Below are 24,764 nucleotides of genomic sequence, written 5' to 3' on the forward strand. Positions count from 1 at the left end.
AGGGTCTGTATTAAGCTGTGTGAGTAGTTTGAAAGCAGTCTAAACATAGGGTATAGTGCGAAAATCAAACAACAACGACACGGCTCCTATGCCACATCGGCCTTGTCAGCAGGCTTGCCCGTCACCTCAGCAGTGGTCTCGCTACCGTTCACGATCGGGACTGGCTCTGCAGCTTTGGGCTCGACAGGTTCTGCTGTAGTAGGAACTGGCTCCGCTATCTTGGACTCAACAGGAGCAGCCGCCGCTCCAGCCCCGTAGTTCGGCGTGAGAGCATGCTCAGCCAGAGGCGCGCCGCTACCACCATATTCCTTCGGCACCTCGCTGCCCAGATACTTGTGCAATTCCGAGCCGTAAGTCATCCAGGTCATGGTCTGGATGCTGTCCTTCGACATGAGAGCCTTCATGGCGCCCATCATCCACTGCATGACGAGGGGCACGTTGACGAAGTACTTGTAGCTGACGGTCTCAGGGTAGTATCGCTGGAACATGTCGATGATCTTGGACGAGGAGTCCTTGATCTCTTGTGGCCGCCTGAAGAAGGAGACGGATAAGTAGTCGTGGACGTTGATCGCTTTGTATGGATCGGGGCCTTTGCCGTAGTCGGGGATGGTCTCGGTTGCTTCGTTGAGCTTGAGTTGTTGAATCGTGATTTCTTGTAGTGCGACTCGCCATCGAACGAAGCTGTGAGTGATGTCAGTGCCCGGTAACTCCACAGATCGAACAAATGAACTCACGCATCAGTATCCCCAAACGTCTTCTTAACATCCTTCGCCGCAGCCCCATAGATGTTCCACGACACAACATCCTCCTCATTCTTGGTCTCAGTGGCTCCCTTGACTTTCGTCACGAAGCCAAGCCCACCAAACTTGTCCTTGTCGTATACTTCGTCCCTCACTTTCAACGGCTGGTACTCCTTCCTCCATTTCAATGCAGACGTAAGCTGCTCTTTCGCCTTCTCGAGATCGTCGACGTTCGCTCGGAGGAATTTCTGGAGGACGATGAGGGTTGTGTGCGGTGCGGGTTTGCTTTGCAGAAAGTCAGCACAATTCGAATAAGTCTTTCAAAGAACAACTTACTCTTCCGTAGAGGGAGCCACAAGCTCCACGCCATACATCTCACTGTACCCAACCTTCTCAATAATATCCTTCAACGCAGCCGAAAACTTGGACAAATTATGCTCCTTGGGGAGATTCGTCCAATCTTTGTTGAGCTGGTCCATCTTGTGCTGCACCTTGCGATTGATCTCCTCGCTGGTGACTTGATTGACGCTGTCAAGGACCACGTTGGCCATGGTGGTCGGTGGTGTTGAGATGTTTGATCCTCGAGCTTCTGTGCTTGCGCGCCAATCACACGTGGGGGCGTGAGTAGAGTTTAGGTTCGGCCGGGATCGGATGTCGGATGTCCGCTCGGGTTGGTTGGCTTCGTGTATCCGTGCCGGTAGGTCGATGGTGCAACTTCACTTCATGAGTTGAGGCGTCTTTGACATGTCACGATAGCCATATGTATAATGATGCCAAGTACCATCGACACATCCATGAGCAGTGTTTACCCCACTCGACGACCGAAAAAGCATATGATGAAAGCACAGCAACGATGCCAATCCTCCCGAAGTTGAGACGTCGAGCACTGCCTTGTGGAGCGACTGAAGGATTGCAGAATATCTTCTGGATGTAGCTATGCCAAGAATGCGGCAGTGACTGACTCTGTTGCGTGTGGATCGCGTATCTCGGTGGCTAAGGAACAAGCCTAGATGTCCCGAACAAGTCGACATTTTCACTCACCGTTACCGCAACCTCACAGCGCTATAAACTACTAATGGACGGATTCGTCAGGCTGCTGGATTCGGAGACGGAAAGCAGGAATGTCGGACGATTCAGAGGGGTGCAAGATGGTGGGTTAGAATAAGGGGGCGAAAATGACAAGGCTAGGTACGAAGGGAACGTGGCGCCTTTCCCAAGCCTCATCAAGAAAGGCACCGAAGACTCCAAAGACAGGAACGATGCAAAATCTGGACATGAACAACTTGACTCATTTCGAACTAGGTAGAGCAGGTCTTGCCGCTCCATAAAGGTATCACATCAATGGCCATGCTCATGCTTTGCGTTCCTGCCCAGGTCATGATTTGCCTCACCGTTTGTCCATGCCAAAGTCCCAATTCGTCTTCCATGATCATCATGCTCAACTTCAACTGTCCTTCCTTCAGACATCTTCTTCATGGCCTCCAAGGGCGGTGACAGGAGCCTCCATCGCTGGTGGTGTGCAGGGGAAATCATGTCGGCTGAGGGGTATCAATCTATGCAAAGGGCAGGGGTAACAAAAGGCAGTCAGACTGCTTTGCCGATGACACTTTCGTCTAGGGATGGTAGTAGCCGATTGTTGGGCATTTAGCTTGCACCATTCGACTGGCTGGGACCCGCAGCTGCAGCTTGAGCGCCGGCCATCTGCTGCTGCTGTTGGATCTTTTCAGCTTGCTCCAGTGCTGATTTGATGACTTGTTGCTCCTCGGGAGTGAGCATGCCGGCAAGCTGGTTGTAGAATTGAGGTTGGTGTTGGGACATGTCTGTGGGATGGTTAGTCTTGTCTGCGATGGACATTATGAGATGGTACTTACTTGACAGTGTCTCCTTGAACAGACCATACGGCTCCATCGCGTCCAGTGGAGTCTCGAGTAAGCTCTCCTCCTCGAGCTCGTCATCGCCCTCATCCTCGCCAACTGCAGCATTGAACTTGCTCGCTTGTTGACTGAGGAAATCAAGGTAGGCCGTGCTCTCGTCCTTGATGTCGGTCGTCTCTTCTGTCTCCTCAGCCTCCCAGTCCTCGGCTTCCCACTCGGCGTCTTCCTGTTTTGGGGTCAGTCATTGCACATTCCAAATCACCTTTCTCAACGTACCTCTTCGTCGTCATCATAATCTCCGCTCAGGCCAAAGTCCTCCTCACGTTGCGCCTCTTCTCTGTTCTTGAGCGCAGCGGGCAAGGTCTGGAACAGACGAACAATGCCCTGCAGCAGCCGTGGCCACCCTTGCTGTACGCTCTGAGGGACCTCATCGGCCCGCAGAGTCAGGAGCGCCGCAATAGCACCAATCGAAAGCTTCTTGTCGTGCACACGGGTGAAGCTGTCAATGCCCGAAAACCACAAGCTGAAGAACTTGTTCGTCCATCCGTTGGCCTCGAGCACGTCGAGTGAGAGCCGTGGGTTGTAGTAGATCGCGTTGATGACCATCTCCATGAGGTGTATCTTATACGACTTCACTTTGAGCTCATCATTGTTGAGCACGTTCATTGCCAGCTGGATGAACTCTGGCACGTAGTTATCGATGCCAGACTTGAGGTTGAGCATCAAGATCTCAGCAAGCTTGCAGCCGCAGATGCGGTCAACGCCGCCGACCTTGTCGTCCTTGAAGATAGTGCGCACCATGTCGACAATGGCGTCGAGGTATGCTTGGTTCTCGAGGAGTGTCCTCCAACCGTAGTTAACAAAGTTCTCGAGCGCTGGCAGCATGTCTTCCAGATAAAGCTCGGCACCTGACTTGAAGGTTCGATGGATGAGCTCGAATGCCTGCCACATTGTTGGCGAAATGACCTTGGCGGCGAATGTACAGCTGTCGATGATCTCGAAGACTTCATTGTACAGGTCGTACAGCTTGTGCTCGAGGGTGATGGTGATGACGGGCATGAGGATCTGTTCGAGGTGAGTAAGAACATCCGGCGTGCTTTCGAGTGTAAGGATGAGCGTGCCAATAGTCTGCAAGACACCAAGCGCAGTTATGCTCTTGTCATCGAGGAAGTCGCCGTAGCCATCGTCGCCCTCCTTTGAGCTGTTGCGTTCGATGAGCTCGCGCACAATCCGAACGTATGTATCACGCAGTTGTTCACTGAGCGCGACTGCAAAGGGAGTGAGCTCAGCAGCGAAGACCTCAACAAAGTCTTCCATGACATTCGCAAGAGCATCAACATCGACCTCGTTGGCGAGCTTGAGGAGTTGCTGCATGATTTGGGGAATGTTTTGCTGCATCATCGTGCGGATAGGATCGTGGCGAATGAGTGGTTGGAGGGCAAGGGCTGCCTCCACTCGCACGGGCAAGTCAGGGTCTGCCATCGATTCGAGAATGTTTCGGTAGATGATCGTCAGGTTGTTGGGGTCCTTGAAGTCGAGTGATTCGAACTTCTCAAGCGTGTCGCACGCACGAGCACGCAAAAAGCCATGCTGACTTCGGAACTCCGGGAAGACGTGGCGCACGAAGAAGTATTCGACTTGGTCTGCGATGGGGCTCTTCTTGCCAAGAATCACGTTCGCAAGGGTCCCAATCATCCTCAAAGCACCCTCCTTCTCTCGTGGGTTCTTCTGGTCATCCGGTGCGGCCTCGTACTTGTTGACGATGTTGTTGATGAATGTGAGGACTTCAAACGTCTGCTTCCTCCTGGCCTTGGTCAGGGTGACCAAGAAGTTGGTGGCGGCAACGTCAGGTGCTGAGACCTCTTCGTAGAAGTTCAATTTCCGGTGCAAATACTCCGCTGGCTCCTCCTCGAATTGCATCAGATCCTCGTCCGTCTGGCAAAGCACTGGGAACAGCAGGTGTTCGATAAGAATGGGCATGTGTGGCCGCAGGTGGTCCCACATTGCCTTTGGCTTGACGCATTCGTCCATGAAACCAAGAGTGTAGGACAAGCATGGCTTGCTCAGCCAAACCTGCTTCTGGACCCACTTTTCGATCTGCCCAAGGTAACCCTTGAGAATCTCTGGCGCAAAGTTCGTGATGAAGGTCTTAGCCACAGCTGAGTAGTCCTCCCCGTTGCCCTTTTGCAAGCTTGCCGGGTTTCCGTATCGTACGAAAAGCCTGTTAAGGTTGACGTATGCCCACTTCTTGCACTTCCACCAGTGGTTCAGCTCACGTTCGTCCAGATCTTCCATCATCGAGTTTGCCGGCGGTTCCTTGGCTACGACCTTGAGGAACAGTGTACACCAGTCCACCATCGCCTGTTGTGACCTGAGCTGCACGGGCAGCTCGAAGTAGATGGCGTGCTTGTATGCCTTCAACACAGTCCTCAACATCTCTCCTGCCTCCAAGTTGTCTTCATTCACCAAGCTGTTGCCGATGCTCAGCAGCTGCGGGAATGTAGCCTCCACAATCTTGTCAAAGTCCCATCTGTTGTCTCCCAGCTTGAACCGGTACGTCCTGCACACTGCGAGCAAGCACTGCAAACCGGCAAAGACTGAAGGCACATCTTGGGCGTTCAGCAGCTTGTAGGTCACATCCACGAAGTCGGGCCACTGCTTGGGGAAGTCGTTGTGGAGGATCTTCTGGAGGGCGATGATGAGTTGGGGCCGGACGTTCTGCGGGGCGGTGGCTATGACGGGGACGAGTCGCGATCGGACGAGAGCCTTCTCCTGGTCGCTGATGGTAGTGGAGCTTGGCTGGACATCTTCGACCTTGGTCCAGCCCTTGTGGACGCGGTTCTTGAAGTAAACAGCAGCTGTAGCCACGTTAGTATGCTCCACGTGCTCTTATACCCAAACCTCTCCCCATGTGAACCACGTACTTGATAGACGGATGCCCGTGTCTTGCTCTTGCTCGAGGATGTTCAGCAGCGCGTCGAGAAAGCCCGCGGACTCCTCTGCCTGTTGTCTCACCGGGTCAGCCCTCGCTCGTTCATCGCCCACGCGAGTCTTCCGTCACATGTCAGGGCGGGTTGTTACGAACCGCCTTGAGCTCGCCCTCAGCCTGCCGCCGGACGTCGGTGTTGGCATCGAGCGTCTTCTGAATGCAGTGCCTGAGGCCGGCGGCGTCCATGATGTGCACTGATCAGCCAACGCGGGCGTGGTCAGGGTTGGGGATGGAGGTGGAGGGTGCTTCACGCGGCCCCGTGCCGAGCGTGTCGAATAAGTTGGGAGCTGCTGTCGGCGGCGCCAGACAGGATGGCGGATGGCGGGAGGGGCGTCGTTCTTGGGTGATGTGAATGCAAGACACCAAAATCAGAGCTGCCTCACCCGGGTCGCCAGCAGCAGAAGAAGAATGAAGTTGGACGTTTTTCGAGCAAAGCCCACCGTGACCCTGGCCCCAGTCAAGCGCAGCGCAGCGCAACTTTGACGCGGGACGCTTTGACGCAGCAAACGCCCAATCCAGGCGTTGCATTTCCAACTTGTCCCCTTCTACACCCACAAAGACATCTGATACCGTCTTACCTACCGTCTCAGCGTGCTACTGCTGATGACACCATCGTATTCCACAACATCTCCATCCTGCACAGCTCGCTTCGCAGGGACCGCCACCGCGTGGACGGTAGGGATGCGAATGAGCCAATGCAGGGACCGTGTCGACGGCAAGCGACAGTCATCAACCGCAGACTCGCCCTCCATCACGAACTGCTAGAGAGCACAGGAGCAGGCGTCGCGTCAGAGGCGTTCTCACACGTATAGGCGAGGAGTCAGCCGTGAGTCTTGGTACCTGCGGCTGGACCGCCTGTTCGCATTTGTTTCACTGGGGAGACAAGAGGCGGAAGATGGCTTCTAACATCACTCTCGAGATTACTCTTGATATCGAATTTAGGATCGGTTGGGTTCATTTGCTTGACTTCACAACACTCTTCAATGGCGGGTCCAGGATCTTGAGCTGAAGGAAGGCGGACTACTACCGCCATAGACGAGGTCCTTTTCCGATGCGGCCGCAAGACAACGACACTAGAGTCCTTCAATGTGCTACTACCATCAGGAAACTAGGTCTTCAAGACTTCCTGAGACTCGCCATGGAGAGATCGTGCATCCATCGTAGACTGCATCATCGTCCAGACTGTAGTCGAAGACCCGGACTATCACTCGAAGAGCTTTCTTGCAATCATGGACCTCATCAGCGTGTGGGCTGGCCATCTGTGCATTCAATTCGACAGCCATCTGCATCGCACTCGAATCGGTCACTGTGCGAGGAGAAGTCGTTTCCCCCGGGGCTGAACATTCACTCATAGCTCCAAACCTCGCAAACTCCGGCTTGTGATTGGTCAAGCTGGGGCAGATGTGTGGGTACCATGGCGCCTGTGCTCCATGTGTTGTGCCAAACCATGACTGGGACGCCATGAACATGAAGATTAGAAAAGTGCATTGTTTCCTGCATTTGATGTCAATCTCACGATAGAAGTCTCCAATCAATCGATATGGCTTCCCCTCTAACTACGATTTACATGACGCAGGAGCAGGACAAAGAACTGCGAGCAAAGATTCAAACAAGACAGCAGCGATGGGACGAAGCTCAAGATCGCCAACGTGAGCATAGAGACCCGAAAAGCCTCGTCTCGCAGGCGATTGCCGCTGCTCTGTTGTCAGACATGGCTGAGGCCACCTGTGGCCAAGAAAATAACACCGACAGAATGCCTGCCCTGGAAGTCGGCCGCACGTACATGCCTTCGACCTCACAACTACAAGATCTAAAATCGATGCGACTCTCCGAGCTCCTGTTAAACACCCATCATCGAGGCCGATCGCTCAATCTGAAACGAATCGGGCCTGTAGTGCTTCAGAAAGCATCGTCTTGGACTGTCGTTGAAGATGCCGAAGAGAAAGGAGATGCGGAACGCTTAGAAATTGTGTTACACGATGAGTCTAGAGGTGAAAGGATACTGGAATCTTGCACAAATATGATTATCAAAGAGCCGTTCTTCACGCTGAGTGACGGCGGCGAGCCGACGTTACGTATTGACCATCCTTCTGATCTTCTCACTCGGTCATCAGGCGTCGACGGGAACGATGAGCTTGGGTTTACACATGCCGCAAAGTACAAGACAAAAGGCAACCTTGCGCTCCGACAGGGCGACCTCTCGGCGGCTCATTCATGCTACACCCAAGGTCTCGACATCGCACTCAAGGATCGTCCCGTAGAAGACGACGAGACCCACGAACTCGCAAGCGATATCTATCGGAATAGATCACACGTCAATCTCCTTCTTTACCGTTTTGACGAAGCCCTCACGGATGCACTGTCATCTGTGAACCACAGAACTGACGACAGATCCAAAAGCCTCGATGCCAAAGCTTACTTCCGGGCTGGATGCGCTGCCTATCGACTCGAAGATTGGCACAAGGCGAAAGAGTACTTCAGCAACCAACAGGAGTTGACGCCAGAGGACCGAGATGCCAAACTCTACCTACGCAAGACGGAAGCTCGCCTTCGTGAACAGAATGGACTTGGGTACAACTTTCAGAAGTTGAAGGCGAGTTTGTCGCGGAGTCAGCCAAGGGTTGACGCCGCCACATATACGGGCAACACAGCAATCTCCCAAACTCCCATCCACGGTCAAGGCCTGTCCGCTACGAACGACATCGCAAGCGGCGACATCGTCCTCTGCGAGAAAGCATTCTGCACCGTCTGGAGCCACGAAGCCACCGCCTGGACAACAATGACCCTCGACATCCGCGACAACCGCATCCGAGCATTCCCAGCCGGTCTCGCCAAATCCCTAGTCCAAAAACTCCTTAACAACCCCTCCCAGATAGGAAAAATCCAATCCCTCTTCAGCGACCACAAAGGCCTCAAACACCTAATAATGAGCGATGGCAAACCCATCATCGACACCTTCCAACTCCACGACATCATGTGCCGGAACGCCTTTAGTCCCGGGCCTCAGTTCGGTGAGGAAGACGTGCGGCGCGCGAGTGCTGGACTGTGGATCCGGGCATCATATATGAATCATTCGTGCGTACCGAACACGACGCGGGAGTTCGTGGGCGATCTCATGGTCGTTCGTGCAAGCAGGGATATCAAAGCTGGGGATGAGATTACGCACATATACGACGACTCCAGTGACGTGGACGTGCGAGCGGAGTCATTGATGAGGACTTGGGGGTTTGTGTGCGCATGTCCGAGATGTCGTACTGGGAGGGAGGATGGGGTCGAAGTACGCGCACGACGGCGAGATTTGGAGGAGAGGGCGAACGCTTTTATCGAAAGAGAGAATCCAAGAGGGGCGAGCGGATTGGTCATTCGCAAAGCAGAGAATCTTGTCAGGGCTATTGAGACGACGTATGACGTGGAGAGGTATCGAGACCTTCCTCGACCCGCTCTGACGAGACTTAACAGCTGGCTCGCTGCTGCTCGTGCACGGAAAAATAGGAACAGAGAGATCTGAAGACACCGTCCCATCAAGAAAGCTCTGATTACCTTTTTCGCTCGAGATCCTGCCCCTCACGGTCGGACTTCGACAATGTGCTCTGCACCTTGCTAGCTTGACATGTGAAGATCCAGAGCCAACGTTTATTCCCCTTGGCCCTTTCTCACCACACCTTCCACCACCCCTCCTTCAAAAGATCGCCAAAATATTCGGCGGACTAGCAACACCCCCAGGAACCTATCGCAACAACAAACATTAGCATCCACCTCCCAAACAAACTCTCCCACCCAAGAAAAACATCACATTCACTTACATAAACCGGCTTACTGCACACGAAAAAACTCCACCTCCCCACCTCCCGACACTGCCTCGCCAACCCCTCCAAATCAAACAACTCCCCGATCGGCATCCCCCACCCCGCCAGCATAACCTCATGCAACGACCACTCCTTCCGCGTCGGCCACGCCTCCCAGCTCGGATGGTCCGCGCCACAAGCGCTAAAGTTGCTCCAGAGGAACTCCATCGTCTCCTCGCTCTGCTCGACGCCCGTGAAGGTCAGGGGCTGTTTCTGACGCATGGCTTCGACGTCCGCCCGGGAGAGCTTGTTGTACGCGTCGAGGTAGCCGCTGCGAAGGAGGAGGATGTCGCCGAAGTGGATTTCCGTGCCTTGGTCCGCGGCGACTTTTTGGAGCGTCTCCGCGCTGATGGACGCGGTTTCGAAGGCGTCGTGCGGGATGTTATTCTTGATCCTCCACGCGTGGTAGTCGAGGAGGATGCCGCGGCCGACGATGCCCTGCTCCGCCCAGGCGCCGATGCCGTTCCGGTTCGTCTTCTCCACGCCGTTGCGGCCGTGGATCTCGTCGAGTGTGACTCCGTTGTAGAACTTCGCCTCTTTCTGGTACCCGAAGTGTCGGAGGCCGTCCCATTGGGAGCTGGATTGGGTGTTGAAGGTCCAGACGTCGTCGTTGACGATTCGAGGTGGTTTTTGGTAGACGTTTTTCTCGAAGGCTTGTCGGCCGAAGAAGGGGACGTCGGCTTGGGCGTCGAGCGGCCAGTCGAGGTTGATGCGTGTGCCGGTTTGGATTTCGCTGGCGGCGGCTTTGACGATGTCGTCTGTGAGGCGGTTTAGGGTGCCGAGTTGGTCGTCTTTGCCGTAGCTGTTGGGGGTGTAGTCGTGAGTATTGAGGTCGTTCGAATGTATAGATATGAAGGCATTGTTGACTTACAGCCCCCAGGCGTTGTGGTGTGGGCCATTCTTGTCCAGAGGAAGGTCAGAGAACTTGGGGATTGGAGAAGACATGTTTCGGTATAGACTGTAGAAAGAAGCAACCTTGATGGCAAGCCTACCGTGATATACTGGCTCTTGGATAAGCTGACTACTGATTCCTTGCTATGAGCTGGCTCTCGTGGTATACCCCTCGTGGTAGCTGCGATGTCGCGTGTGAGGAGGAGATGTGGAGAGAAGAGCGGGTGAAGTACAACCGAGGATAGCGCCAAGCGGATATCGAGCTCTTTTTCCGTGCGGATATGTGTAGACGTCGACTTGAGGAACATGAGTGCTGGAGAACACTTGATCTGCTGTCGTCTATAGTGGCATTTACACCACGCTGCTCGACATTTCCCACCCCCAAACGCCACGCTAGAACAAAATGTATATCATCTCACCTCCTTCCCAACAACAGGCGAAATCTCGTCCCTAACGACCGACTTGGTCGAATCCTTCTCATCGTCAATCTGATCTGTCGTGTCTTCCGCAGCTCTCATTTCTAAACTCTTTTCAGCCGTCGTCCTGTTCACCGCCTCCTGATCGTCATGTCCGTGATGATGTTCGTGCATATCATGATGCGCTCCTTTCTCGATGTCGTTCTGTTCTGTCGATGGTTCTGTCGCTCCGTACGCCGGCTTGTCCTCAATCTTTCCGTCTGCGCTGTCTCGGCTCTTCTTGAGAATGCTCCAGCCTCCGTGCCAGCCTATCCAGCCTTCTTCCCATGGTCCCCGGGCGAGGGTTATGAGTGCTGCTACTCCTATGGCACCCACACTGTAGCTTCCACTCGCGATCCATCCGCTTTGGGTGTACAAACGCGCACCCACCGATGTTCCAGTCAATTGTCCCGCAAACGTGAAGATCATGAAGGCAGTATTAACCCGATTCCGACCCTTTGGCTCCACGGTAAAGATCGCAGATCGATTCGCAATCTGCGAAGTCTGCATCCCAAAGTCGTTGAAGATGGCCTGGATGACCGGCCCCGCCACGGTGAACGTGCCAGTATACGTTCCAATGCAGACTCCAAGCTCGCACCAGATCATTCCCAAAATCACCGTGAACAGCGGCACGAATCGATCCGTAACGTACTTGGCGTAGAAAGGTCCACAACACATACTCGCTATCCCAATCAGAGCGAACAACCCAATCACAAGTGGGGTATAATTGTAAGGCTCGCCCGCTAGAAGAAACGTCAACGTCGTCCAGAAGTTCGTAAACGTCGACGACACGAAGAACGACACCAGACAAGCCTGCACCAAGACCGGATGCTTGGTCATCATCACGACGATCGACCAGAGCATCTTGAAGTAATTAAGCCCGCCAGGATTGACCGATGGATAATCAGGCATGAAGAGCCAGAGCAGGATGAAGATGAGGTATTGTAGGCCGACGGACATCCAGTAGATCGTTCTCCAAGAAGTGTACTGCGTTACCACACCAGAGAGCAGTCGAGCAAGAAGGATCCCCAGCATCAAACCACTCGTGACGATCGACAGAGCCGCCGCTCTCTTCTTCGGGGGCGCCAGATCTCCCACGAGAGGCATCATCAACTGCGGCGTGACCGTCGTAACAGCCGTGATATACTGAATCGCACAAAAAACCGACACACTATTCGTCACGCAAAGCCCAATACTATAGCAATCGATCAGCAACACGGCTCCTTCAAACCTAGCTCGACAAAATCCCCAATCAAACAAACTCACCACATCGTCGCCGTAAAGAAAACCAACGTCAACACAAACGGCCTCCGCTTGAGCAAATCCCCCAGGGGACACAGCAGCAACAAGCCCGTCGCATACCCCGCCTGGGCGAGCGTCGGGATCTGCGACACCTCGACATAATCCACGCCGAAATCTTCAGCCAGAATGTTCAGGATTGGGTGGTTGTAGTAGAGGTTCGCGACCGTGAAGGCCCCTGCGAAGCCGAACATTACGTTGTGCGCCATGGAGAATTGCGGTGGGGAGGAGGGGTTCCAGCGGCAGTTGGGCGGGACCCAGTAGATTGTGTTGTAGAGGCGGTGCCATCTTGATGGTGGTGGTGGTGGTGGTTTCTCTTCTTCGGTTGACGGCGAGGTTGATGGCGATGATGGTGATGAGGATTGTTGTTGATGAGCGGTGACCTCGCTCGAAGTCGGATGTTTCTCGTCTGCTTCTCCGCCATTGACAGCCGAGCCTCGATGGCCAGGATCATGACCGGGTTTCGAGTCAGGCATCTTCCCTACTACAAAGAGTGTATATATCAAAGAAACAACATGCCTGAAAAGTGATGACAAAACTTGGACTTCAATGACAAGAAAGAGACCGGCGATCACTTAGGCGGTCCATTGCATACGGAGCTAGGAGATATGAGGTGGCGAGCCGTTTCTCCCAATGCAACGTCCATCGTCGGCACAAAGTCTCAACGACGCCGAGTGTTGGCCGGTTGCCGACATGCAACCCCGTTTTGAGGAAGGTTTACGATTTGATCAGATCAAAGTCAGAGATCATTCCTTCGAGACAAGATTGTGGGGTGCGATGAGAACTTTTGACCTAGAGCATTGAGTGCCATTCAAAAAACTTCTGAAGTTGGGCGTTGAATGAAGGCACAAGTGAAGCCTCTCAAACTAAACCCTCGGGTAAAGCGTCTATAAGTGAAGCCATCAGTGAAGAAAGTCAAAGAGGAGATGAGGTAGAATTGCACGAAATCGATGCAGATAAGATACACTGCTTACATTGCTTTTTCGCGACCCAATCGAATCCGTAACCACACTCTTCAAACAATCTGTTGATTTTGTGTTTGCTGCCCTCTCAAACTCCTCGCTTATACCAATGCCATTATTAATCGTGCCAGCCCATTTCTTGCTGTAGTCTTGGTTCGTTACTGCATGTCGTTCGTCATTCCTAGAAGCATGCTTCTCGGGTTATATCGATGGAGGCCGCCGCTCTCACACGACGGTCCAGTCCGATTCTGATCCGCTGTCGGCTTCTTGCGTCGTCTCCCGCTCGCCCAGTGTCATCGAGCTGGCAGCACTGCGGTTTCTGATCGGCAGTGTGCGATTCGTAGAGCTTGGAATAGCTTCCAAATGCTCCACAATCACCAAGGTGTCTGCATCAGATTCGCTGTCCGACGATAGCTCTTCAACAGGCGCGGGTCCAGCCACGACCTCATACTCCGACTCTGAACCTGTCTCTCCCACAGTATTTGAGCTTTCCGATACCACAGATGCTCTCCTCTTAGGGTCAGGCTCTTCACTCAGAGAAGCATTTTCGCCCTCTTTTGCCTCGCGCCTCTTCTTTTCTTGGTGAAATCGCAGAGCAAGGGAGATACCACTGATCCCTGGTCCTTGCGACATCTCAGGCTTCTTTCTCTTCTTCGGTGGCTCGTCGTTGTCGTCGTTGCTGTGGAAGTGATAGACAACATCACTGAGTCGATTGGTGCCGACGTCTTCTCGTGAGGCGTACGTCTCGGGGATGTAAGGTTCGAATGGCATGCGGATGATTGCAGCGGCGGCTTCACAGCGTTGGTAAGTTTCTTCTTAGTCAATGATGGGTGTGACTTACCTTCGTCCTCAAAATCTCTCTTCATGCTCTCACGGCACAAGTCCTGGTTAAACTCCCTCAGCCGGTATGCGAGGGCCTGGAATACCACGTCGTCATCGAGATTGTGGCGCAAGAAGCAGGTCACGCAGTAGCAGATGATCGTCTCCAGAAGGGCGGTGTGGTCGCGCAGATGCTGGTAAACGTACTCGATTGCCGCGCAAAGGTCGATGGGCTTGTCTGGAGATGAACATCCAAACTCACACTGGCGGGTCACATTAACGTTGGCTTGCTGCCTCAAGTCCACGAGATCGTAGATATCTCCAAGGCGGTACAGCTCACAGTGCAGTAGGACCGAAGTGGGAACGTCTTCGTACACATCCCCGGATCGGCCTGGCAAGGCGTATGAGCCGGTGTAGAGATATCGCAAGAATGGTCTTGCTGTTCTTGGAGAGAGGACCTCCAGGTGAAGTCGTGGACCAGAGCGGGTGTCTTCGAACGACTGCGCCAGTAACGGGCAGCGTTCTTCCATGATCCACGGATGCAGCCCGGAAATTGAATCCATCTCGCCGGCCTCGTTGGGAAAAGTAATGGTGGCGTCACCTTGGGGGTAATACTCAATAAAGGACATCTCTGAGTGTGGAGGAAAGTCCAATGCAAATGGACTTTCACGGCCCATGTAATCGTTCTTTGGTGGCACAGGCGTCGCAATCTCAGAGGGGAAGTCCATCTTCTCGTCTTCGGTCTTGACCTTCCTGTCGGATGGCTCCTGTTTGGGTAATAGCGAAGTCGTGCTTTGAAAGACATCCTCCTCGAATACAGAGCCTTCGTCCTCGGCGTACGGCGGAAACTCGCGTTCCACGTTCTGGGTCAACTCTTCGTTCAGGTTGTGCCATTCGTCTCGCGCGAATGAGCCTGGCGGCGCTCGCAATCCATACCCGTAAGGCCTCGGCATCCTGTCGAATGTGCGCGGAGTTGAAGGGAACCGAAAGTCGAAGTCGAAGTCCGACATGATGAACCGCTGCTACAGGCGCGCACGGCGTTTGGACGTCTGCTCACTGCAGGATATCGTGTTCTGGGAGTCAGTTTGAGAATGATTCAGAGCTTGTCCCAGTCACAGAGTATGAGTAGAAGTCATCGGCGAGGTGCAAAAGTGTCATGGTCGTTGGTTCTGAGGCCGCAGCTGTGCCCACAAGGCAAGGCTGCCTGGAGTCTGGAGTCACGAGCAACGACGTACGTGCCCCTCTACACCACCGCGCGGAGCTGAAGACAGATCTACGAGCATGCCTCTCATTGGCGCAGTGCCCGTCTGAGCCACCGCGTCTGCTCTGCGCTGCAGAAGCCAGCTACATTCCGGTGAGAGGGCAGGGAACAAATGAGTGTGCGCAGCTGGTGAGTCAGGCAGAATGGGAGACGCACGCCGGCAGTACAAGCTGGCGGCGAGGCCGTCATGTGGCGGCAGTGCAGTAGTCGGTCTTTTGCGTTTCGCATTGGCACGGCCTAAGCTCGTCTGCACTGAAAAGGCCATTGCTGCGACAAATGTTGAACTGAAGAAGATGGCGATGGTGTGAAAGTCGAAGGTGAGGTGCCGACGTCAGGCACTCAGGCCAATCTCGCACCAGCCACCCGTTGCCGGCCCACCCGAAACTCTAACGACATGGACCCCTGTCGTCTCCGATGCAGTTGAGGATACCAAGCCCACGTTCACTGCCTCCCCATCACCTTGAGGCAGCCAGCCTCTCGAGAAACACAACAATTGCTGCAATGGGTCGCCTGTCAATTCTGCCTGAACAATACCAATCGTTCGAGACATGGCTGGTTCGTGTCTTCGTAAGCCACCGCCCACCAACTTCTTGTGAACCATTACACAACACGACATGCTGAAGTCAATGCTAGCTGCTGTTCGCCTTCCTCATCGGCGGGCCTTGGGTCTTGATCCTTCTCTATGACGTTCTCTTATACATCTGGCGTGCAGCCACATATGAACTTCCCTTCGTTGGCGGCCGAGCCCGAGGACGGCAAAGGCCTCGAGCTCCCAGTCTCACAGAACGCCCCAGCGGTCACAGACGCCGGATCAGCCTGCCAGGTCTCTCCCAGCGCCCAGGTAGTCATGAGACCGCGGCAACCACGTCCACAAGGCAATCACGCAGTTCTAGCAGCACTGTTCCACGAACGCCTTCCAAATTGAGGGACGAGCATGACTGAGATGAGAAGCTTCGCCAATGATGGATTTATGCGACAGCCGCATACTGCTAGCCACCAGCAACTCTATCGTCGGCGTGTGACTGCGGCTGTGCGACGCTCAAGAAGCCTGGACGTCCGCCCGTCTCATTCTCACAACCTGCCGGAAGCTGGAGGACCTTCGACAATGGATACTTGGTCAGTTGCGCGGAAGGACCAATCTCCTAGTGATTCTGAACGAGCAACAACTAGCTTTTACATCGAGAACGGGGCCAGAAGACTTCGTATCGGTTTGAGCCTGCAATGGCCTAGAAGCTCGCGACAGATTTTGCTTCCTAGACAATGAACCATCACCGCCCGCCGTTGCATGTACAATGGCGGCGGTGGAAGATGACCGTGGACCTGTTCCACGAAGTGGTGTCATACTTTTTTCGCATCTTGTTCATCAATGAGTACGAGCCGCTCCATGGTAGGGCATGCCGGAGATTTTCCCCCGTGCGCATCTCAGGCACGTCGGTTTGGGGAAATGTGATCGGAAGCACCTTTGCCTGCAATCCATGCTGGAAATCCCATCGCATTCGTTGGAACTCTGCTTGATCGATGCTCTCTTCTCGCCGTCTATCAATCGTTCCAAGGTCATTCTCTAGCGAAGAAGATGTCGAAAGCTGGCCGACTTTAAGAGATAAAAGCTTGTTTTATGTGCTTTTTCAAATGTCCATCATGTCGATCTTGTCGCTGCAAGAAGCTAACTTCGATCGTTCATAGTGTAGCGCCGCCGCTGCATGTCGGGTGCAGTGCAAGCCCTGGCTTTGAACGGCCCATCGTTGCGACAACAAGCCCTGGGTTCCGCCGGTCTGAGGCTGCCGTATTTCCTGGAAGTACTCTGTGCTGGACTGGTCAATTGATGCTGTAATGAGTCGAGGGCTCCTGAGTATATATACACCCAGCCACTCACGAAATGGAGTGTTCTGCGAAGACTACTCGCGACCCATTACCAGATACATCAGCATTTCCATAAAAGGATCCATGACTCCTTCATTCCCCTGGGCGCTGGCGCTGCTTACACGTCTCGTGTGGGCTGCAGCTATCGATCAATCTGCTCCTGTTCCACCAAGCAAGGACCCATGGTACACGGCTCCTACAGGCTTCGAATCTGCACACCCAGGCCAGATCCTTCGAGTCCGCAATGCTATTGGCAATCTGACAGACCTCTACTCCAATTCTTCCGCGGCGTACAACATCCTTTTTCGGACAACCAACAGCCATTATCAACCTGCTTGGGCGGTGACTACGGTCTTCGTTCCGAAAACTTTCAACAGCAGTCAGTTTCTTTCCTACCAGACTCCTTACGACACTGCGGACCTCGATGCAAGCCCAAGCTATGCGCTGTATGGCTCGGACTATACATCTGTCAGTCCCGGCTCCATTGGCTTCGAGATTCAGACCAGTCTCTCGAAAGGCTGGTATGTGGGCGTCCCGGACTATGAAGGACCTCTAGCATCATTTGCCCTTGGTGTCACGGAAGGCCACGCCACATTGGATTCCATTCGCGCTTCACTCACTTTGTTGGAAGGCTGGGGTCTGAGCAGGAACCCGAAAGTTGCTCTATGGGGTTACAGCAACGGCGCGCAGACCAGTGAGTTCGCTCTCGAACTCCAGGTCCAATATGCACCTGAGCTCAAGATAGCTGGCGCTGCTCTTGGTGGACTCCCCAACAATCTCTACACCGTTGCCAAGTACACCGCATCGGGCACACTATATGCTGCCCTGCTCCCTGGAGGTTTACTCGGGATCACAACACAAAATCCGGAAGCACGCCTGTACCTACTGTCCCAATTGAGTCCCTCCGGCCAATACAACGCATCTACCTTCCTGAAAGCGTTGAACCTGAGCCAATACGAAGCCATACCTTTCTACGCCTTCCAGGACATCTTCAAATACTTCAAAGACGGCAGCGCGATATTGCAGGACCCACGATTGCAAACGATTTTCTACGCGGAAACGATTGCCGGTTACCATGGGACTCCGCAAGTTCCGATGTACATCTACAAAGCAGTCCACGACGATGTTGGCCCTATCAATGAGACAGATGAGCTCGTGGCCCGATACTGCAACGTCGGCGTTAACATCCAGTATGAGAAGAACACGCTTGGGAAACATCTGGATGAGACAGCTGGTGGAGAGGAAGGTGCCTTCAGCTTCTTGAGCTCTGTGCTTGGGGGCTCTTACAACCATACGGGTTGTACGACGAGATATGTCAGCATCAACGCCACTGTTGCGATATAGACTGGCTTTTTCTTCGCCGAGAACGCTGCGAACACAGGAGTTGCACGACCGAGAATGCCCATGCAAACAGTCACGCGCATCGAACAGCGGTCTCGTGCACACCCCCTTTTCGGTCTGTGTACAAACAGGCGAATGTACCACGCGGCACCACAGTACATAGGCTCGGTATCGAGAATAGCCCATCGACGTTGCATCGTCAGCCTTTCAGCTGCCAGGGAAGCACGAACGGAAGGTCCCTTCTTTGCACAGTCATGATACCAACCTACTTGGCCACCTCATCGCGGCTAATAGTACAGACCATTGCTTTGCCTCAAAATTACGGCTCCACATCCTGTGATACCGGCTCAGATGAGGTTACACCCCCGCTGCATAAAAGAGACCCATCTACGTTTGCACGCAGAGCATCGAACGCATTGTTTGGCCGCATGTTACTGCCTTTGTCGATCTTCTTGCCAGCTGACACTTCTCGAAAGTCGCTCCACCTTCGACGCCGAGCATCGTGCCCCGACAGCGCTCTCACGATGGTGACACAACAGGATGTTACACCAGCAATGAGAGCGTCTCAAATAGCAGTCATGCGCCCTGAGACTGGTTTGCTCGCAAACTCGTCCTTTCCCTCGCGATGGACTACCCCTACCGACGACAGCTCTTCATGGACGATACGGTCTATCGATCGTCCCCAACTTCACTGAGATCGTATTCCGTGCATGCGAGAGACCTGCGTAGTCCACGGACGATCTCGCCTGACGATTACGAAGAGAGCTTTGCAACAGATTATTTCAATCTGCCTCTGGAGAGCTCCTACGGGCAATATTCTTCATACTTCGATGATCAACTGGGACGCTATTACGACAATAGTGAACTTATACGGAGGTAATTACACCTACGAACGAACATCGATCGACTCGCTGATCGAACAAAGATCCAACCTCGAATCCGCAATGGCCAACAGCTCCATCATGCGTCCCTCCCGCTACGCCTTGATCCACCCCATGATGTGCGCAGACGGCGGCTACCCAACTGACTTCAACACCCCACGACCGCTCGAAGACTTTCTCGAAATGGGCGAAGGCCAGCTCGAAAGGATCATGATGGCTTACGAGCTGGCATCTGCAGGCTCATGGCTTGATCGAGGGCTACATGGCGATTTCATATCTGCGAGATATGGCTATGGGTGCAATGGCCCTCGACGGATGTCGAGATTGATTACTCTCCTCGAATACCTCGGAGCGTATAGGCTTGCTGAACAACTTCGACTTCGTCGGCCTGGACTTCCGTTGGGGCTTCCTCGTTATGGCGTTCCCTTGATGGGATACTAATCATAACAGCGCCACATGATTAACTGCTAGTTCTTCACGTCGAGAAGGAAGCATCACTGCTCAGAAGAGATTTGGTTGCGAGAACGACATCTCTCTCGAACTTCCGAAGCAACCAGGCCCCATGATCACGGCCTGAATCGCAAGACCAGCTCGCTGGCAATGGGAATAAACGTCAACATTTGCCCTGAGAATTGGCGTTGCGTCTCATCTCGAACACGATCGACAAGCTGGCCACCCGCCCCTTGCACGTGATGGGACATTCTTTCCCAATACGGAAGGTACCTGCCGCACTGACCAGCACCTGGGAGCTCTCGTCATTGGACGCCCGGCCCGGTATGGATCCACCCGGGCAACGTACCTCACCTGGAAATCGAGATATAGATATCAAGGACGGCTCGACGATCAGAATGGCATTCGACACCGGTTTTTCCGTAACGACTCGCCGTTGAAAAGACGACGTTTGCGCCCACTTCTCTCCTGTGGCTTGCTACGTTCTGTTCAACGAGGATCATGGAGTCGATACTACTTTTCGTCTTACCATTCGTATCTTTGGCGGCATTCTTAGGATGGCGGTATATTACATCCCAAAGCAGATCGTCCAAACAACACGATAGCAACGAGAAAGGCGTCCTCGACGAAATAGACCCCTACCAAGACATCGAGCCTCTCCCCGATTTCGACTGGAAAACAACACCCCCGATCAAAAATGCACCGCTAAAACCCGTCTATCACCTCACAATGGGTAAGTCCCAACCCCTTCCCTCCCCGTGAGGCTGATAACTGACAAACCCGCCTACAGCCCTGGAGAACATCCCCCTCTCCTCCCTAATCGACATGGACAACACCTACCTCACGCGTCTCCACACCCGGCGCGAAATCATGACCACGCACCCCACCGCCACAATCGCCTGCACGCCCTGCGTCCCCGCCGTCAACGAACTCTACACCTGGCTGATAAAAACCTACCTCCCCAAACGCTTCCCCACCATCTACATCCCCACCCCCACCGGCGGCGACATCCTCAACACCGCCTCCTCCGAAATCATTCCCTCCGTCCCACCCCCGGACCCTACCCAAGCTTTAAAGGTCCTAGGCAGCCACATCGACACCGACTTCCTCCTGCTCCTCCCCTCCTCGCAGTCCGCAAAAGACGGTTCTCCAATCTACCACCTCGAAGCCTTCGTCACCTGCTTCCCCTCAGGCTTCTCCACGCGGGCGAAACTCTCCTGTCCTCTGGCGGAGATCCACGCGCCCGTGCCGGGGTATACGGCCAAGCTGGAGAAGTCGATGGATAGGTTCTTCGCGAGGATTGAGTGTGGACGGTGTGTGAAGAGGAGTAATTGGTCGTTGACGACGAATGATTTGTTGTTTAGTGAGGGGGGGAATCATCTTTACGAGAATGGGAGCACGGATTACGATGCTCCACATCCGAACGACAACGACGACGCGAAGCAGAACCTCAGTACAGAAGAACAGATCCTTCGCCAAAAAGCCTCCGTGCACATCCCCTCCTGCCGCCTGCGCTCGGAGCGGCAAACGCTCTTCCGCCTTCCGCAGACGCAAGCCCTCGTCTTCGCCTTCAAGACGTACCAGTACCGCCTCGAGGAGGTCAAGGAGTTTGGGGACGGGTACGCGGAGCGGTTGGCGGAGGCGATGGAGGGGTTGGGCAAGGGGAATGTGCCGGAGATGGAGTTTTATAAGAGGGGCGTGGTGTGGAGGGAGAGGGTGGTGGAGTTTTTGAGGAGTTAGATTAGAGCTTTTGTGGGACATTTGGCACGGTGTTTTTCCGTATCTTTACATGCCCTGTCTTCAATGCATCACAACAACTACGCGTACAAGTACACTTCCACCCCTCCCCTCCCCTCCCATCAAACCCTCCAAACATCTAATAAGCCCCCAAATCCTGCCCCGCCTTCGCAAGCGTCTCCCACACCCTCCCCGGCAATTTATACCTTATCAACCCCGCAAACACCATCACATCCTTGGCCGTCTGCACGCACCGCCGAATCGTATCGTCCATGTGCCCCGTCTCATAGCCCAGCGACCGCAGGTACTCGGCCTGGTTGCTGAGGCCGACGACCGCCCAGACCATGACGTGGCCGATGGTGCGGGCGACGGACTGGGGCATGATTTCGAAGGCTTGCGCTTTGCTGCGGATCGCCGTGACTTGGCCGTTGGCGTCCATGGGGATGACTTGGGAGTTGGTGATTTCCTGTGAGGGGCGTGTGTTAGTAAACGTAATTTCAACGAGGGAGTGTTTGGACTTACATCGACTGCTTCTGCCCACGATCCCTCCTCGAGCTTTTGCCGGGCTTTGGCCAGCTGTAGGAGTACATTGCATGTATCTCGATGCTTCCGGCTGGAATTCTGAAGGTACATGCCCTGGCTGTTGTACAGCTGTCGAATGCCATCCGCAAGCTGCACAGGATCATCAATGGCAGTGAGACTCAGACTGGCTTGGACCTGGCTGGGATCCTGGTTTGCGACATTCCGTGGCTTCAATGGAGCCAGTCTCGAAGCTTCTTCGCCAAGCTCTCGGACAAGATATTGAGACAGGGCGTCATTCACGACCTCGTAGACCTTGTCGTAGTCCTCACACAAGTGGAAGAGCAGCGCAGCATCTGTAGTGCGATTCTGCTCTTCGGCGGATCTGGCCGCATCACGGGTAATTTGTTGCAAGAACTCTTCTTCGCTGTCCAACCCAATGAGCTTAAGACGCTGCTCGATGGCGCCCTTAATGCGTTGCCCATCAGAACGGACATCACCAAGCAGCTGAGCATACTCCCGAGTCTCAAGAATCACCTCGTTCAGGGCTTGGTGGCAGATCTTCTTCTGGGCTTTGCCAGTCTCGCCCGTGAGGTCTGCGTTTAAACAGATGAGGGTGATGTAGTCGATCGCAGCCGTGGCGTTGGCAGTCCGGAAGTCGCGCGTGTATAGAGCGACCATGGCGCCAAATGCGATTTGTGGCTGCTGGCGGGTGCTGTGGCTGAGCAGGTCGTCACTGTTGGCGATGTCGCTGACTCTGAGCAATCCGTAGAAGTCGAGTGCGATCGCAAAGTGCACCGCCGACACGTAGTTGTGTGGATACAAATCAGCGACAGCCTTCTCGAACAAGCCAGCAAGAGTCTGCATGAAGAACCACGTCGTCTGTCCGTTCGCGATGTCGTTTCCAGGGCCGAAGAAGCGTTCGCCAACTTCCTTAAAGCCTTGACGAATCTCATCCAGTCCAAATGACTCGTGAGCGAACTCATCAACCCGGTTGAACTCACGTCCGAGAGCGAATTGCAGCCACATCCAGTCCATCATGTCATTCGAGATATTATCCAGATTGCGACGGACCAGATCGCAGCGACCAATGATCTTGTAGCACAGCATCCGGTAGGGATCCTTTTGGTCCTCTGGTCCGATGCGGTGGCGGGTGGAGTATTCGTTGTTGATGGCGGTTTGTAAATCTGCAGGCAGTCTGTGATCATTGTTGTTGACGTACGCGGTGAGGTACTTGAGGAACTGCGAGTCGCCCGAGCTGAAGGCCCGTCTGCGCTCGTGGACATATGCCAGAGCCTCATCAAACAACCCAGTCCGTAGCAAGTAGAAGACAACAGCCCAAGGATAGTCACCATCGTCGAACGAGATGAGATTGTCGATGTCCGGGCCCAGCTCCTTACGTGCTGCTCGCACACGGACAGAGCCTCGCACTTTGTTGAGGGCAGAAGGCTGGCCTCCAACTTGTGCCTCGCGTGGGCTTCTCGCAATCATCGCCTCAATCTGGGCCCAGGCCTTCTTCTCCAGAAACTTGCGAGAGCCATTGATGATTCGTTTGCGGATGGAGATCTGACTGGGTGAGGTCGCATTGTCGTCCAGATAAGCCTTGGCGTATTGGCGCTCTCTTATGACACCTGGATCCGTGATGTTCTCCTTGCTGGCATCCTCGCCAATGATCTCGATCAACAAGTTGAAAGAATCAACAAGCATCGATGTATCCTCATGCGATGGCTCCGCCTCAACCTCCGCGAACTTAGTAAGAACGGGATATACCTTCTCCTGCAAACGTGCCACGTTCAGATCCTTGACTCTCTCAGCATACTGATCTTGCTTCCTCCGCTGCGCGCTATCCTCTGGTGCGGGACGTATTCCATCCACAAGCTTCTCAGCAATATCGCCAAACGCGCTGGTCCGCATTGTCCTCGGTCCCACCGACCCAATAATCGACCTGCTCATGCCTCGAATCCCATACTGAGAATTGCCAACCACCGAAGCCCCGCCTCGTCTCGAAGACCTCCCAAAACTGCTAACACCACCCGTGCTCATGTTGTTCGATGTCGACGCACTCAGCTTCTCCGGCTTCTTCAACCCAAAATGCTGGAAAATGCGCTCGCGCTGATAATCCCAATCCACGCCATGCAGGCGCTCCGCCACCATGCTGTCGAAGTCATTCCGAGACTGCTGAATGTGCGAGTTGACCATTTTCTGAAAGTCATTCTGATGTTGGTCTGCCAGTGTCTCCTTCACTGCCGGCAGTGCTGTTTCTGTGGGTTGTAGTGTAGTGGGCCTCGTCCCGGCCAGCTCTTCCAAGTCGCGCAGTGCTTCGGTTGTGTTGACGCCCGAGGCGGAGAGGAGGTATTGTGCGCGAGCATCGGTGAAGCCTTTGCCTAGGTTTCTGACCTTGCGTGCAATGTCGCCCAGGCCGAGTTGGAGTTGCGGTTCGTGGCTGTTGTTGGGTCGTTTCTGGCCGCGGTCGAGGAGGGCTTGGAAGTAGGCCGGTGCCGCTTGCGACGGTGCCTGGGTGGACATTGTCGGTGGTGGGATGGGTGCGACGAATGTGTGTGTTGAGGTGGAGATGGAAAACAAATAGTCCAGGGTTGAAGCGCGTCTGGCGTGAAGCTCGGACGAGAGCACAGACCATTTTCGCGAAACACTTCACATGCTGCCATTCACGTCTTGCTATTGTCAACAGTCACTCGAATTTTCCGAACTCGTCCAGGAACCGCATTAAAGATTCTGCAATACCAGAAGTGACTGTGAAGAGTGAACACATGACTCTACGGCTGGCGCAACAACACCATGTCTCCAGCACTGGGACGGGGAAGAATGTGTAATTGAATTCGG

The 24,764-nt window shown here is 54.1% G+C and overlaps 10 protein-coding genes across 10 annotated transcripts; 4 read left to right on the top strand and 6 right to left on the bottom strand.

Moving 5' to 3' along the window:
- Positions 1-86: 86 nt before the first annotated feature.
- On the bottom strand, positions 87-1,219 carry M409DRAFT_65798 (uncharacterized protein; the record flags this gene model as incomplete). The annotated part of the gene is made up of 3 exons (XM_033816669.1): positions 87-681; positions 735-1,025; positions 1,077-1,219. 3 exons carry the CDS (start codon positions 1,217-1,219, stop codon positions 87-89), a joined length of 1,029 nt encoding a protein of 342 aa, XP_033668549.1.
- Positions 1,220-2,384: 1,165 nt separating this feature from the next.
- Positions 2,385-5,789, bottom strand: M409DRAFT_21817 (uncharacterized protein; the record flags this gene model as incomplete). Its single annotated transcript, XM_033806043.1, has 5 exons — positions 2,385-2,560; positions 2,612-2,840; positions 2,891-5,472; positions 5,539-5,617; positions 5,700-5,789. The coding sequence occupies 5 exons, from the start codon at positions 5,787-5,789 to the stop codon at positions 2,385-2,387; spliced, it is 3,156 nt and encodes a 1,051-aa protein (XP_033668550.1).
- Positions 5,790-7,143: 1,354 nt separating this feature from the next.
- Positions 7,144-9,111, top strand: M409DRAFT_21818 (uncharacterized protein; the record flags this gene model as incomplete). Its single annotated transcript, XM_033806044.1, has 1 exon — positions 7,144-9,111. One exon carries the CDS (start codon positions 7,144-7,146, stop codon positions 9,109-9,111), a length of 1,968 nt encoding a protein of 655 aa, XP_033668551.1.
- Positions 9,112-9,282: 171 nt separating this feature from the next.
- M409DRAFT_65801 (uncharacterized protein) lies at positions 9,283-10,393 on the bottom strand (the record flags this gene model as incomplete). The annotated part of the gene is made up of 3 exons (XM_033816670.1): positions 9,283-9,330; positions 9,407-10,250; positions 10,320-10,393. 3 exons carry the CDS (start codon positions 10,391-10,393, stop codon positions 9,283-9,285), a joined length of 966 nt encoding a protein of 321 aa, XP_033668552.1.
- A 356-nt stretch (positions 10,394-10,749) lies between these two features.
- On the bottom strand, positions 10,750-12,788 carry M409DRAFT_65802 (uncharacterized protein; the record flags this gene model as incomplete). The annotated part of the gene is made up of 3 exons (XM_033816671.1): positions 10,750-11,989; positions 12,061-12,502; positions 12,776-12,788. The coding sequence occupies 3 exons, from the start codon at positions 12,786-12,788 to the stop codon at positions 10,750-10,752; spliced, it is 1,695 nt and encodes a 564-aa protein (XP_033668553.1).
- A 492-nt stretch (positions 12,789-13,280) lies between these two features.
- On the bottom strand, positions 13,281-14,884 carry M409DRAFT_21821 (uncharacterized protein; the record flags this gene model as incomplete). The annotated part of the gene is made up of 2 exons (XM_033806045.1): positions 13,281-13,846; positions 13,897-14,884. The coding sequence occupies 2 exons, from the start codon at positions 14,882-14,884 to the stop codon at positions 13,281-13,283; spliced, it is 1,554 nt and encodes a 517-aa protein (XP_033668554.1).
- A 2,195-nt stretch (positions 14,885-17,079) lies between these two features.
- Positions 17,080-18,339, top strand: M409DRAFT_65803 (uncharacterized protein; the record flags this gene model as incomplete). Its single annotated transcript, XM_033816672.1, has 1 exon — positions 17,080-18,339. The coding sequence occupies one exon, from the start codon at positions 17,080-17,082 to the stop codon at positions 18,337-18,339; it is 1,260 nt and encodes a 419-aa protein (XP_033668555.1).
- A 959-nt stretch (positions 18,340-19,298) lies between these two features.
- M409DRAFT_53654 (uncharacterized protein) lies at positions 19,299-19,658 on the top strand (the record flags this gene model as incomplete). Its single annotated transcript, XM_033812432.1, has 1 exon — positions 19,299-19,658. The coding sequence occupies one exon, from the start codon at positions 19,299-19,301 to the stop codon at positions 19,656-19,658; it is 360 nt and encodes a 119-aa protein (XP_033668556.1).
- A 510-nt stretch (positions 19,659-20,168) lies between these two features.
- Positions 20,169-21,407, top strand: M409DRAFT_65804 (uncharacterized protein; the record flags this gene model as incomplete). Its single annotated transcript, XM_033816673.1, has 2 exons — positions 20,169-20,400; positions 20,458-21,407. The coding sequence occupies 2 exons, from the start codon at positions 20,169-20,171 to the stop codon at positions 21,405-21,407; spliced, it is 1,182 nt and encodes a 393-aa protein (XP_033668557.1).
- Positions 21,408-21,543: 136 nt separating this feature from the next.
- On the bottom strand, positions 21,544-24,449 carry M409DRAFT_21824 (uncharacterized protein; the record flags this gene model as incomplete). Its single annotated transcript, XM_033806046.1, has 2 exons — positions 21,544-21,870; positions 21,927-24,449. The coding sequence occupies 2 exons, from the start codon at positions 24,447-24,449 to the stop codon at positions 21,544-21,546; spliced, it is 2,850 nt and encodes a 949-aa protein (XP_033668558.1).
- Between the last annotated feature and the right edge of the window lie 315 nt (positions 24,450-24,764).

The sequence above is a fragment of the Zasmidium cellare genome (assembly GCF_010093935.1).
Source record: "Zasmidium cellare ATCC 36951 unplaced genomic scaffold M409scaffold_14, whole genome shotgun sequence".
NCBI lineage: Eukaryota > Fungi > Ascomycota > Dothideomycetes > Mycosphaerellales > Mycosphaerellaceae > Zasmidium > Zasmidium cellare.